Below are 13,108 nucleotides of genomic sequence, written 5' to 3' on the forward strand. Positions count from 1 at the left end.
GAGCCGATTTTCATATGTATTTTTAGTACATCTAAGTGTGGTCTGACCTGTGCCTTGTAAATCTTTAGCATAATTTCTGTAGAATTATATTCTATTGTTCTGACTATATATCCTAAACCATGGGGTCGATAACCAGAGGATAGAGATTTAAGATAATTGGCAAAGAATCAAAGGGGAGATGAGGAGAAATTGTCTAACACAGCGAGTTCTACGATCTGTAATGCACTGCCTGAAAGGGTGGAAGAAGCATATTCAATAGTAAAAAGGAAGAATTTGAAGAGTTATGGGGAAAGAATCTATTCATTTCTAGTACTTCTGATCACTTTTTGATTGTTTTCAAGTAAAGTGATTTCATAAGAACATAAGAAATAGGAGCAGAAGTGGGCCATATGGCCCCTCAAGCATGCTCTGCCATTCAATAAGATCATGGCTGGTCTTCTACCTCAATTCCACTTTTCCACCTATCCCCATATGCCTTGATTCCCTTAGTGTCCAAAAATCTATCAATCTCAGTTTTGAATATGCTCAATGACCAAGCATCCATAGCCCTCTGAAGTAGAGAATTCCAAAGATTCACAAACCTCAGAGTAAAGAAACTTTTCCTCATCTCAATCCTAAATGGCCAACCCCTTATCATGGGACTATGACCCCTAGATCTGGACTCTCCAGCCAGGGGAAACAGCCTCTCAGCATTTACCCTGTCAAGCCCTCTAAGAATTTTATACATTTCAATGAGATCACTTCTCATTCTTCTAAACTCCAGAGAATATAGGTTAATTCCACTCAATCTCTCATAGGACAACCCTCTCAACCCAGGAATCAATCCAGTGAACCTTTTGTTGCACCCCCTCAAAGACATGTGAGGCTCTAGCCACAGGCAAGCGAGGGCCTCATTAAAATGTAAAATTTGAGGTCTGATGACATCAATTGGACCCCAACACTATTTTAATTTTTGTATCGTTGCACCCCCTCTAAGGCAAGTATATCCTTCCTCAGGTAAGGAGACCACAGTACTCCAGGTGTGGTCTCACCAAAGCCCTGTATAATTGCAGCAAGATTTCCTTACACTTTGTAATAAAGGCCAACATACCATTTGCCTTCCTAATTGCTTGCTGTACCTGCATGTTAACTTTTTGTGTTTCGTGTACAAGGACACCCAAATCCCTCTGAGTACCAACATTTACTAATCTCTCATCTTTTAAAAAATATTCTGCTTTTTTATTCTTCCTACCAAAGTGGATAATTTCACATTTCGCCACATTATACTCTATCTGCCACCTTCTTGCCCACTCACTTAACCTGTCTATATCCCTTTGCATCCTCTTGGCGTCCTCCTCACAGCTACTTTGCCACCTAGCTTTGTAACGTCAGCAAACTTGGATACTTTACACTCACTCCCCTCATCTAAGTCATTGATATGGACTGTAAATGGCTGGAGTCCAAGCACTGATCTTTGTGGCATCCCACTAGTTACAGCCCGCCAACCAGAAAATGGCCCATTTATTCCTACTCTCTATTTACTGTCCATTAACCAATCCTCAATCCTAATATATTACTCCCCATCCCATGAGCCCTAATCTTGTGTAACAACCTCTTGTGTGGCACCTTATCGAATACCTTTTGAAAATCCACTGGATCCCCCTTATCTACCCTATTAGTTAAACCCTCAAAAAACTCTAACAGATTTGTTAAACATGATTTCTCTTTCATAAAACCATGTTGACTCTGACTAATCATGTTATGATTTTCTAAGTGCCCTGTTACCAAGTCCCCAATAATAGATTCTAGCATTTTCCCTGCTACTGATGTCAGGCTAACTGACCTATAGTGATCTGTTTTCTCTCACCTGCCATTCTTGAATAGTGGGGTTATATTTGCGACCTTCCAATCCACTAGGACCTTTCTAGAATCTAGGGAATTCTGGAAAATCACAACTAATGCATCCACTATCTCTGCAGCCATCTCTTTTAGAACCCTAGGATGTAGGTCATCAGGTCTAGGGGATTTGTCGGCTTTTAGTCCCATTAATTTCTCCAGTACTTTTCCTTTACTAATATTAATTACTTTAAATTCCTCACTCTCATTTAACACTTGGTTCCCCAATATTTACGGTATGTATTTTGTGTTTTCGACTGTGAAGACAGATACAAAATATTTGTTTAACATCTCCGCCATTTCCTTATTCCCCGTTATAATTTCTCCTGTCCTTGCCTCTAAGGGACCCCTGTTTACTTTTGCTAATCTCTTCCTTTTATATACTTGTAGAAGCTCTTACAATCTGTTTTTATATTTCTTGCTAGTTTACTCTCATATTCTATTTTCTCCCTCTTTTTCAATTACTCTGTATCCTTTGCTGATTTCTAAAACCCTCCCAATACTCGGACTTACTACTTTTTTTGGCAACATTATAGGCCTCTTCTTTTAATCCAATACTATCTTTAACTTCTCTAGTTAGCCACGGTTGGACCACTTTTCCCATGGAGTTTTTATTCCTCAAGGGAATGTATATTCGTTGAAAATTATGAATTATTTCTTTAAATGTTCATTATTGCTTATCTACCATCATATCCTTTAATCTAATTTCCCAATCTACCTTCGCCACCTCACCCCCTCATACTTATGTAATAGGCTTTGTTTAAATTTGAGTCCCTTGTTTCGGACATAACTACATCACTCCCACACTCAATATGAAATTCTATCATATTATGATCACTCTCCCCCAGAGGATCCCTTACTATGAGATTACTAATTAACCCTGTTTCATTACACAAGACAAGATCTAAAATACCCTGTTGCCTAGTTTGTTCCTCGACATATTGTTCTAGAAAACTGTCTCGAATGCATTCCATGAACTCATCCTCCAAACTACTTTTGCCAATTTGGTTTGCCCAGTCGATATGAAGATTAAAGTCCCCCATGATTATTGCATTACCCTTGTTACATGCTCCTCTAATTTCCTGATTTATACTCTGTCCAACAGTATAACTACTGTTAGGGGGCCTATAAACTACTCCCACCAATGTTTTCTGCCCTTTGTTATTTCTTAGCTCCATCCAGACTGATTCTACATCCTAATTTTCAGAGCCAAGATCCTTTCTCACTACTGTCTTTATCTCATCCTTTATTATTAGGGCTACCTCCACCTCCCCTTCCTTTTCCATTTTGCCCTGGAGTATTTAGCTCCCAACCTTTGTCACCCTGCAACCACATCTCAGTAATGGCTGCTAGATGAAACCCATTTATCTCTATTTGTGCCATTAATTCATCTACCTTGTTATGAATGCTTCACTAGTCACTAATGCCCTAATTCCTTTGTTAAATTCTCTGTCCCTTCCAGACACACTCTGCTTGTTTTTACCCAAATTGCTATTCTGCTTTACAGCCTTGACTTTTCTCTTTAGACATAAATGTGCCTTTACCTGAATCCTACCCCCACCGTATTAGGTTAAAGCCCTTTCAGTAAGTTTATGCTTTTTCTCATTCAGCCTTTTTATTTCTTCAAATTTCTAGTACTGTTTATCACTTTTGCTTGTTTTCAAGTGGCGGTGAGTTAATTCTTTTTCTTTCATTCAGTCTTTTTTTTTCTTCAAATGTACTCACTTCTACTACTTACCATTTTTGATTGTTTTCAAGTAGTGATTTATTTGTGTTTTAATGCTTTTCGTTTCATTGAACCTTTTTAGTTCTTCATAATGTATTCATTTCTACTACATCTTATCAGTTTTTTATTCTCTTGTGCATCCCCGATTTCCTTCACCCCACCAACGGCAGTCGTGCCTTCAGCTGCCTAGATCCTAAGCTCTGGAATTCACTCCGTAAACCTTTCCGCCTCTCTCCTCCTTTAAGACACTCCTTAAAACCTACATCTCACCTGTCCTAATATATCTTTTTGTGGCTTGGTGTCAAATTTTGTTTGATAATGCTCCTGTGAAGCACTTTGGGATGCTTTACTACGTTAAAGGTGCTATGCAAGTGCAAGTTGTTGTTATGATGCTCCTTAAAACGTACCTCTACGACCAAGCTTTTTGTCACCTGTCCTACTATCTCCTTATGTGGCTCGGTGTCAAATTTTGTGACCCACCCTGGGACGTTTTACTACGTTAAAGGCTCTATATGAGCACACGTTGTAGTTTTCAAAGTAAAGTGATTTATTTCAGTGAGTTAATGCTTGTTCTTTCGTTGTCTTTTTCTTTCGTGAAATGTACTTATTCTAATACTTACCGCTTTGTTATTGTTTTCGAAGTAAAATGATTTATTTCAGCGAGTTAATGCTTGTTCTTTCATTCAGCCCTTTTCTTTCTTGAAATGTACTTATTCTACATCACTTTTTGATTGAAATAAATCATTTTACTATGAAAACAATCAAAAACTGATGTAGAATAAGTACATTTCAAGAAAGAAAAAGGCTGAACGAAAGAACGAGCATTAACTCACTGCAATAAATCATTTTACGATGAAAACAGTGAGTTAATGCTCGTTCTCCAAATTTCCTCTCCTCCTCACCTGAAACTTAAGCCACTTCTGAACCTTCTGCCCATCTCCTCCTTGGCCCTCTCGCACATGCGCAGACTGGGTGGGGAGACGCTCGGGAAGATGAAGCTGCGGTCGTCGCTCTTCGCCTGCTGCGGCCTCCTGGTGCAGGTGTTCGGAATGGCCGTTTTCCTGCGAGGCTTTTTCCCGGTTCCTCTGAAGTCATTCGGCTCTGCAAAAGCCAAGCTGTCGGACACTCCGGAAGAGCCAGTCGTAGGTAACCGGAGCTCACTATACCCGACGCCTTGACTGACGGGCCGCCCCGCCCCGCCGGTGGGGTTTAATGGCCTATTGCTGCCGGTGTGGCCCGTACCCCCCCCCGCCGCAAGTCAGTGTTCTTTGTTGGGGGGGGCGGGGGGCGGGGGGTGAGAAAGCATCTTTCTGCCTGTTTAGGGAGACCGTCTTCATACTGATACAGAGGGCCAAGAGCGAGAGTCCTTGGGCCTCGGGATGGGCCATTTCTTGGAGACATTTCCTTTCACTGCCCTGCCTGTGCCCTACAGTCCTGCAGCTGCCCTACAATCCTGCTGCTGACCTGCCTGTGCCCTACAGTCCTGCAGCTGCCCTACAATCCTGCTGCTGACCTGCCTGTGCCCTACAGTCCTGCAGCTGCCCTACAATCCTGCTGCTGACCTGCCTGTGCCCTACAGTCCTGCAGCTGCCCTACAATCCTGCTGCTGCCCTACAATCCTGCTGCTGCCCTACAATCCTGCTGCTGCCCTGCCTGTGCCCTACAGTCCTGCAGCTGCCCTACAATCCTGCTGCTGACCTGCCTGTGCCCTACAGTCCTGCCTGTGCCCTGCTGCTGCTGACCTGCCTGTGCCCTGCCACTGCCCTACAGTCCTGCCACTGCCCTACAGTCCTGCTGCTGCCCTGCCTGTTTCCTCTACAGTCCTGCCTGTGCCCTGCTGCTGCTGACCTGTCTGTGCCCTGCCACTGCCCTACAGTCCTGCTGCTGCCCTGTCTGTCCTGCCACTGCCCTTAAGTCCTGCCAGTGTGTTACTGCCCTGTAATTGTAATATTGCCCTGTTTTTCCAGGTAACTAGGTAATAGGAGAACAGACAGAGTACACGCTGCTTTGGTCCTACATCACCGTGCAGTTCTTCACTCTTTGTATTAAAAACAGAAAATGCTGGAAAAGCTCAGCAAGTGAGGCAGCATCTGTGGAGAAAGAAACAGTTAATGTTTCAGGATGAAGACCTTTTATTAGAACTGGAAGATGTTAAAGTTTTTAAGCAAGCACGGGGAGGTGGGGGAAGGAAAGAACAAAAGGGAAGGTCTGTGATAGGGTAGAGGGCAAGAGTGATTAAATGACAAAAGGGATGATGGTGCAAGACGAGGGCGGTAATGGGACAAGCTAAGAAACAAAAGATCGGTCCAGAGTAGCTGTAAATGGCAACAGCAGAACCATTACCAGCACTTGCTGTCTGAAAAAATGGAAGCAGTAGTTATGAACTGAAGTTATTGAAATCAGTGTTGAGTCCAGAAGGTTGTAAAGTGTCTAAACGAAAGATGAGATGCTGTTCCTCGAGCTTACGTTGAGTTTCCTTGGAACGGTGTAAGAAGTCGAGGTCAGAGTGGGAGTGGGATGGGGAATTAAAACGGCAAGCAACCGGCAGGTCAGGGTCACGCTTGTGAACAGAGCGGAGGTGTTCAGCAAAGCGATCACCCAATCTGCGTTTGGTCTCCCCGATGTAGAGGAGGCCGCATTGTGAGCAGTGAATACAGTATACTAAATTGAAAGTAGTACAAATAAACCACTGTTTCACCTGAAAGGAGTGTTTGAGGCCCTGGACAGTGGGAAGGGAGGAGGTGAAGGGGCAGGTATTACATCTCCTGCGCTCGCACGGGAAGGTGCGTGGGGAGGAGAGCAAGTATTGAGGGTGAAGGAAAAGTGGACCAGGGTGTTGCGGAGGAAAGAATCCTTTCGGAATGCTGAAAGGGGAGGGGAGGGGAGGGGAAGATCCGTTTGGTGGTGGGATCATGCTGGAGGTGGCGGAAATGGCGAAGGATGATACGTTGAATGTGAAGGCTAGTGGGGTGGAAGGTGAGGACAAGGGGGACCCTTTCATGGTTCTGGAAGAGAGGGGAAAGGGTCAGGGCAGAAGTGCGGGAAATAGGACGGACATGGTCAAGGACCCTGTCATCTACAGTCCTCAGTCAAGGAAAAAGGAAGACACATGCTGGCGTGGAAGGTGGCATCATCAGAACAGATGCGACGGAAACAGAGAAACTCGGAGAAGGGAATAGAGTCCTTACAGGAAGCGGGGTGGGAGGAAGTGTAAAATCAAGGTAGCTCTGGGAGTCGGTGGATAGATATTTGATGTCAGCCTGTCCCCAGAAATAGAAATAGAGAAGTCGAGGAAGGGAAGAGTCGGATGTGGACCATGTGAAGGCAAGGGAAGGGTGCAAATTGGAAGCAAAGTTGATGAAATTTTCCAGTTCGGGACGAGAGCAGGAAGCAGCACCAATACAGTCATCGATGTACCAGAAAAAGAAGTAAGGGAGGGGACCTGAGTAGGACTGGAACAAGGAATGTTCCACGTATCGCTCAAAAAGGCCGGCATAGCTGGGATCCATACGGGTTCCCATAGCGACACCTTTTATTTGGAGGAAGTGAGTGGAGTCAAAGGAGAAGTTGTTCAATGTAAGAACAAGTTTAGCCAGGCGGAGGAGGGTGGTGATGGATGGGGACTGGTTGGGCCTCCGTTCAAGGAAGAAGCGGAGGGCCCGCGGGCAGTCCTGGTGGGGGATGGAGGTGTAGAGGGACTGGGCATCCATGTTGAAAAGGACACGGTTAGGGCCGGGGAACAGGAAATTGTTAAAGTGGCAGAGGTGGTCGGAAGAGACTGGACAAGGGGAGAAAAATTGAGTCGAGAAAGGAGGAAATAAGTTCTTTGGGGCAAGAACAGGCTGAAACGATGAGTCTCCCAGGGCAGTCTTGTTTGTGGATCTTGGGAAAGTAATAGAAGTGGGCTGTGCAGTGTTGGGGGACTGTGAGGTTGGAGGCCGTGGTGGGCGGGCGCGGGGAGATCTCCAGAGGAGATGAGGTCAGTGATGGTCTGGGAAACTATGGCTTGATGTTCGGCAGTGGAGTCATGGTCCAGGGGGAGGTAGGAGGAGATGTCAGAGATTTGGCGTTAAGCCTCTGCAGGGTAGAGGTCTGTTCGCCACACAGCAACAGCGCCGCCCTTGTTGGCAGGTTTAATAACAATTTCAGGGTTGGACCTGAGAGAACGGAGTGCTGCAAGTTCAGAGGGAGGTAGGTTAGAGTGAGCAAGGGGAGCAGAGAAATTGAGACAGCCGATGTCACACTGGCAGTTCGCAATGAAAAGATCAAGAGAGGGTTGGGTCCATGTGGAACAAGAATTCTGAATACGGGAGAATGGGTCCACTGTGCGGTGGGGGGGCGAAACTCCTGGCCAAAGAAGTGGGCATGGAGGCGAAGGCGACGGAAGAAGAGCTCAGCACGTGTCGAGCTCGAAATTAGTTGAGGTGGGGGCGCAAGGGGATGAAGCTATGGCCTTTGCTGAGGATTGATCGTTCTGGGTCAGAGAGGGGAAGGTCAGAGGGAATGGTGAAAACATGACAAAGGGTGACATTGGAGGGAGGGATGGGGTCAGAGGAAAGTGAAGGGGAAGAAGAATCAAGAGGGGTGTTGGTATCTAAGAGTTGTTGAAGCTTGCAATCCTTGACCCCTGAAAGGAAGAAGAAAAGTTTTTTGTTAAAGCGCCGGATGAGGTGAAGGATGAAATAGAACTGTGGACCAGGACAACTCTGAAATAGTGAGTCGGTGCTGCTGAAGAGAGAGGTCGAGAGCGTGCATGTGACGGCGCATGGAGTTGAGCATGGATCTCAGGAAGCGACAAAAGCAGTGGTTCGAGGAATGCTGAATATCATGGAGATACCTGTAATCACAGGTAGATCTGAAACATGAAAGGTGGAGTTTAAGTTGGAAACCACATGGAATAATGTGGAGATGCCGGTGATGGACTGGGGTTGACAAATGTAAGGAATCTTACAACACCAGGTTATAAGTTGGACTATAACCTGGTGTTGTAAGATTCCTTACACATGGAATAAGTCAGAGCTGGAGACGGTTGCTGAGGAAAGAGATGTGGCTGTGAAAGCAACTTTTAGAAGAAACCTATTCAAACGTGAGAAGGGAAACAGGAAGCAATGAAGGTGAACAAGGTAAAAAAGACAAACGGAAAGCCCGTCAGAGAGAAGAGCAGAACTTCTTCAAGGTGGGCATTCCTGGAAGAGACGTGGCAGTGAATTAAACACTAAATCAAAAGCAAAACACTGTGGATGCTGAAAATCTGAAATAAAAATAGAAAATGCTGAAAAAGCTCAGCAAGTGAGGCAGCATCTTTGGCGAAAGAGTTTTCACTCTTTGTGATGGTTACTATTTGGCAGTATCAGGAGCTTGAATCACCTGGCGTTAGGTGTTTGAGTCTAGTTTGGCATGCCTGGTAGTTGAGGGACTCAGTGGGGATGTGGGAATCTTTGTCTTCAGAGGACGGCCTAGACAGCTCATTGATGGTAGGGGCTTGGGATTTTCTGTAAGTAGGAAGGAGAGCCCTCTCTACTTGTGTCATCCCAGTTACAGATACAGTTTATGCATCACTTGTTCTGCTTGACAGACTCACTCACCTGACGAAGGAGATAATCTCCGAAAGCTTGTGATTTTCAAATAAAACTGTTGGACTATAACCTGGTGTTGTAAGATTCCTTACATTTGACAGATATTGTACATGTTCTTTCTCCACATGTTTGATGGGGAACAGATCAAAAGAAATAACTTGTATTTATGTAGCTCCTTTCATGACCTCAGGATGTCCTAAAATGTTTCACAGCCAATGACATACTTTCGAAGTGTAGGCACTGTTGTAATGTAAAGGAATTGATTTGCACCAGAGCTGAAGGATGCATATGCTGATGGCTGGGGAGGCTGGTAATGCTTCTGAGTAGAACAGTACACCCAGTAGACATGATGTGACTCTAATGGGATGTCAAGGCTAGTCATAGCTTTGGTGGTAATTTACACAGATCGTCTTCCAGCGGTTCATCCTATTGTTTAGGCATCAGAAATATTCACACAACTTTGCAAGTCATTATAAGTCAACAGCTGATGAACTCCAGCTGGCTCATAAGTGTGATTCTGAACAGAGGGCTGCTCAGCTGTTTAAAGTGCTGATGAGTGTGATTGAACAAGCGAACAGTGCTGATTGGTAATTGAAACACATGATCAGTGACTTGTGTAAATGTTCCAATATATTCAAACTTTTGAAATACTGCTGAGTGAAATACATCTCAGCTGAGTGCCAAGGCACTTTGAGCAGAGAGCTGCTCAGCTGTTTAAAGGCCTGGTGAGTGCTATATGTTTGCAGCATTTTCTGTTTTTATTTGATTTAATGCATTTGCAGTTTTTCTTTTAAATCCTACATTAGTTGTCATTCTAAATATTTAACCCAGTTTAAAAACTCTTTAGCTTTGTCATTTGAGGTTTAGATAGAGCAAGAAAATGTTTTAGCAGGCACCTTTAGGGAATCCATAGAAAAAGACTGTGCCTTAGGACTGGTGAAAAAGGAATGTAATACCAGTCTATAAAAGGACCAGTGGTAACCCCAGGCTATAGGCCAGTCAGCTTGACATAACTGGTAAAGTATGGATGGCATCCTGAAGGAATGAATTATGAACCAATTGGAGAAATACAGAAATATGAGGAAGCCCACGTGTCTTTATGGGATGGAGATAATGCCTGACAAATCTCTTGGGGTTCTTTGAAAAGATAACATCTTGGATAGGGAGAACTCACAGGATATTGTTTATTTATATTTCAGCAAAGCTTTTGATAAAGTGTCTTGTAGGTTCAAAAGGTTTGAAAAGCATGACATAGATGGTGTGCTTCTGAAATGGATTGAAAACTGGCCGAAGCAAAGGTTGTATGTGGAGCTGGATCCGCATGGAAGAACGTAACTGGATGGATCAGTACTGTTTACAATATACAACTTGTATTTATCTAGTGCCTTTAACAAAGAAGAATGTTTCACAGAGGCAAAACCAAAAATGGACACCGAGCCAAAGGAAATATTAGGTGGGGTGGCCAAAAGCTTAGTCAAAGAGATGGGTTTTAAGGAGGCTCTTAAAGAGGAGAGGAAGATTGAGAGACAGAGGAAGGAAATTTCAGAGCGTGGGGCCTAGGCAGCTAAAGGCATGGCTGTCAATGGTGGGGAGAAGGGAAGAGTCGAGACGCAAGAGACTGGAATGGAAAGTTTGGGTTGGGGGGGTGGGAGGGGGTTGTAGGCTTGACAGAGGCATAAAAGGATTTAAACTTGAGGATGAGAATTTTAAACTGGAGGTTTTGAGGGACCAGGCGCCAATGTTGGTCAGTGAGGATGGGTGATGGGTGAGAGGGACTTGATGCGGGATAGGATATGGGCAGCTCAGTTTTGGATGAACTAAAGTTTATGGGGATTGGGAGGTTGGCCAGGGGAACGTTGGAATTATCGAGTCATAACTGACTTGGACGTGGGGACATAAAATTCTTCCAAGTTTGCAAATGATACTAAACTCGGAGGGACTTGAAACAAAAGGGAATTTTGGTTGATCAAATGCAGGATAGACTGGGAAGTTGGGCTGCGAGTAGCAGATGTCATTTAAAGTGAACAAATGTAAAGTCATGAATTTAGGAAAGAATATAAGATAAATGGTATTCTACAGAATGCAACAAAGAGGGATTCTGGTAGATAGATTACTGATGTCATGCTGACAAGCCCTCTCCTGGCAGAGAGAAACCAGGCAGTTGCCAGTCTAGAGAAATTTCCAGTATCAACAGTTGTAGACTGAAATCACCTCAGGCATATGCCTATTTGGCCAACCTCTTCATATGGTGTTGCTGAGCAGTGGCTTTAAAGGGACAGGTGAGGTCAGCAACTAAACATTACACTGCTGCAGATGCATAAGTACATGTGAGCAATGCCCGGGAGATCCATTAGTTTTTAAATAAGTTAACAAAATGTAAATAAAGCATGTGTCCATTCTTTTCACTTAGGCCTTACATCAAACTGGACAAAACTACCATCTCCATTGTTTAGAAGAGTTGTCATTATGTTGGTGGATGCTTTGAGAGAAGATTTTGTGTTTGGACCAAAAGGAAGACAATTCATGCCTTATACAAGGCATTTGGTTGAACAAGGTTCATCACACAGCTTTATTGCTAAGGCCTGGCCACCAACAGTCACTATGCCCAGAATTAAGGTAAGACTTCTAAAGAAGAGTGGTTCATCGTAATTTGTTGAGAGATTCACCATTACATCTGGACTTTTATATTCTATATCTCTTGCCATATAACTCGTTATTTTGTTCGTTTTCTTTATGCCCTTATCACTTGAGGTGCTGCTTTTAATGTCTTGTGCACCTGATCCCAAATCTCTCAGCTCTTCCACATTACCCAGCTTTTCCCAATTCAAAGTGTAATTTTTTTTAACCAAAAGTACCACCTCACTTTTACCGACTTTGAATTCCATTTGCCACTTTTTTGCTCATTTCACTATCTTATCAATATCCCCTTGCAGCTTCCTTTGTTCCATTATCAGTACACTGTTATTTCCTTAAAGTCTTGACTTTTACAACTTGGTGCTGGCTGACCTGAATTAATCCATGTTGTTACAGGTGAGTATTAATTGTATCCTGTGTTACGGCCTTTAAAAGCTTACCCACTGCCAGTGCTTGGCTGATTGTTCTATAGTTACCTGGTTTATCCGTCTCTCCCTTTTTGAACAGAGGCATTGCAATGGCAACCCTCCAGTCCTCTGGTACGTCTTCGATTTGCAAGATTCTGGTCAGAGTCTTTGCTATTTCTATTTTAACTTGCCTCAGCATTGTAGATGACATGTTATTAGAGCCTGGTGCCTTTTCATCTTGAGTTCCACTCATTTTTTTGAGTACTACTTCCTTATCTAAAGTATCTAATTGCTCCACTGCCCGCTGTTGTATTCTTCTTTGCATCAAATTTCACACAAATGTGAATAGTGCTCATTTAGTATCTCTGCCATTCCTCTGCCCTCCTTAAGAGGACTTCCTTTGTCATCTCTAATTGACCCGACCCTTACTTTAACTATTGTTTTTATATTTGTTTATAAAATGTTATTTGTTACCCGCCAGTCTTCCTTCGTACGCCTTTCTAATATTTTTTGCTTCTCTATTTTCTATATTCCAGTTAATTTTCTTGTATTATTAGCCATACATTTGTCACATGCCTCTTTTTAAGTCTCATTTTGACCTTAAGTTTTCTATTTAGCCAAGGAACTTTTTGAATACTGAAGTTTTGTAAGAGATCCAGGGATCTTGCTATCATTTATACAATTCTGGCACGCACCTATATTAGCACGTCGCATGAATTGCAATGATTTACTACTACTTGTACCAACATAGAAATCCACCAACTTACAGCCTGAACCTACTTGCGTAAGAGCAGCCTATACATGAGTACACACTATATGTGGTGGGAGATTTGTGTTCTGTTGAATGCCTCCTTTCCAGTTCTAAATGCAGATGTAGGGGGTCCTCTGTG

General features: G+C 43.6%; 1 protein-coding gene across 5 annotated transcripts in view; it reads left to right on the forward strand.

Annotated features, from left to right (window-relative positions):
• Positions 1 to 4,582: 4,582 nt before the first annotated feature.
• The window catches only part of pigg (phosphatidylinositol glycan anchor biosynthesis class G (EMM blood group)), a 76,659-nt gene continuing 68,133 nt past the window's right edge, over positions 4,583 to 13,108 (forward strand). For all 5 annotated transcript variants that reach the window (XR_010964811.1, XR_010964812.1, XM_067994351.1 and 2 more), the window contains exons 1-2: positions 4,583 to 4,747; positions 11,588 to 11,793. Coding sequence is in view for 3 of the 5 variants with exons in the window: in XM_067994351.1 (XP_067850452.1) it covers positions 4,594 to 4,747; positions 11,588 to 11,793 (360 nt within the window). In the remaining 2 variants the exon portion in view is untranslated. The remainder of the gene's footprint in view (positions 4,748 to 11,587; positions 11,794 to 13,108) is intronic.

The sequence above is a fragment of the Heptranchias perlo genome, chromosome 1, assembly GCF_035084215.1.
Source record: "Heptranchias perlo isolate sHepPer1 chromosome 1, sHepPer1.hap1, whole genome shotgun sequence".
Taxonomy (NCBI): Eukaryota; Metazoa; Chordata; class Chondrichthyes; order Hexanchiformes; family Hexanchidae; genus Heptranchias; species Heptranchias perlo.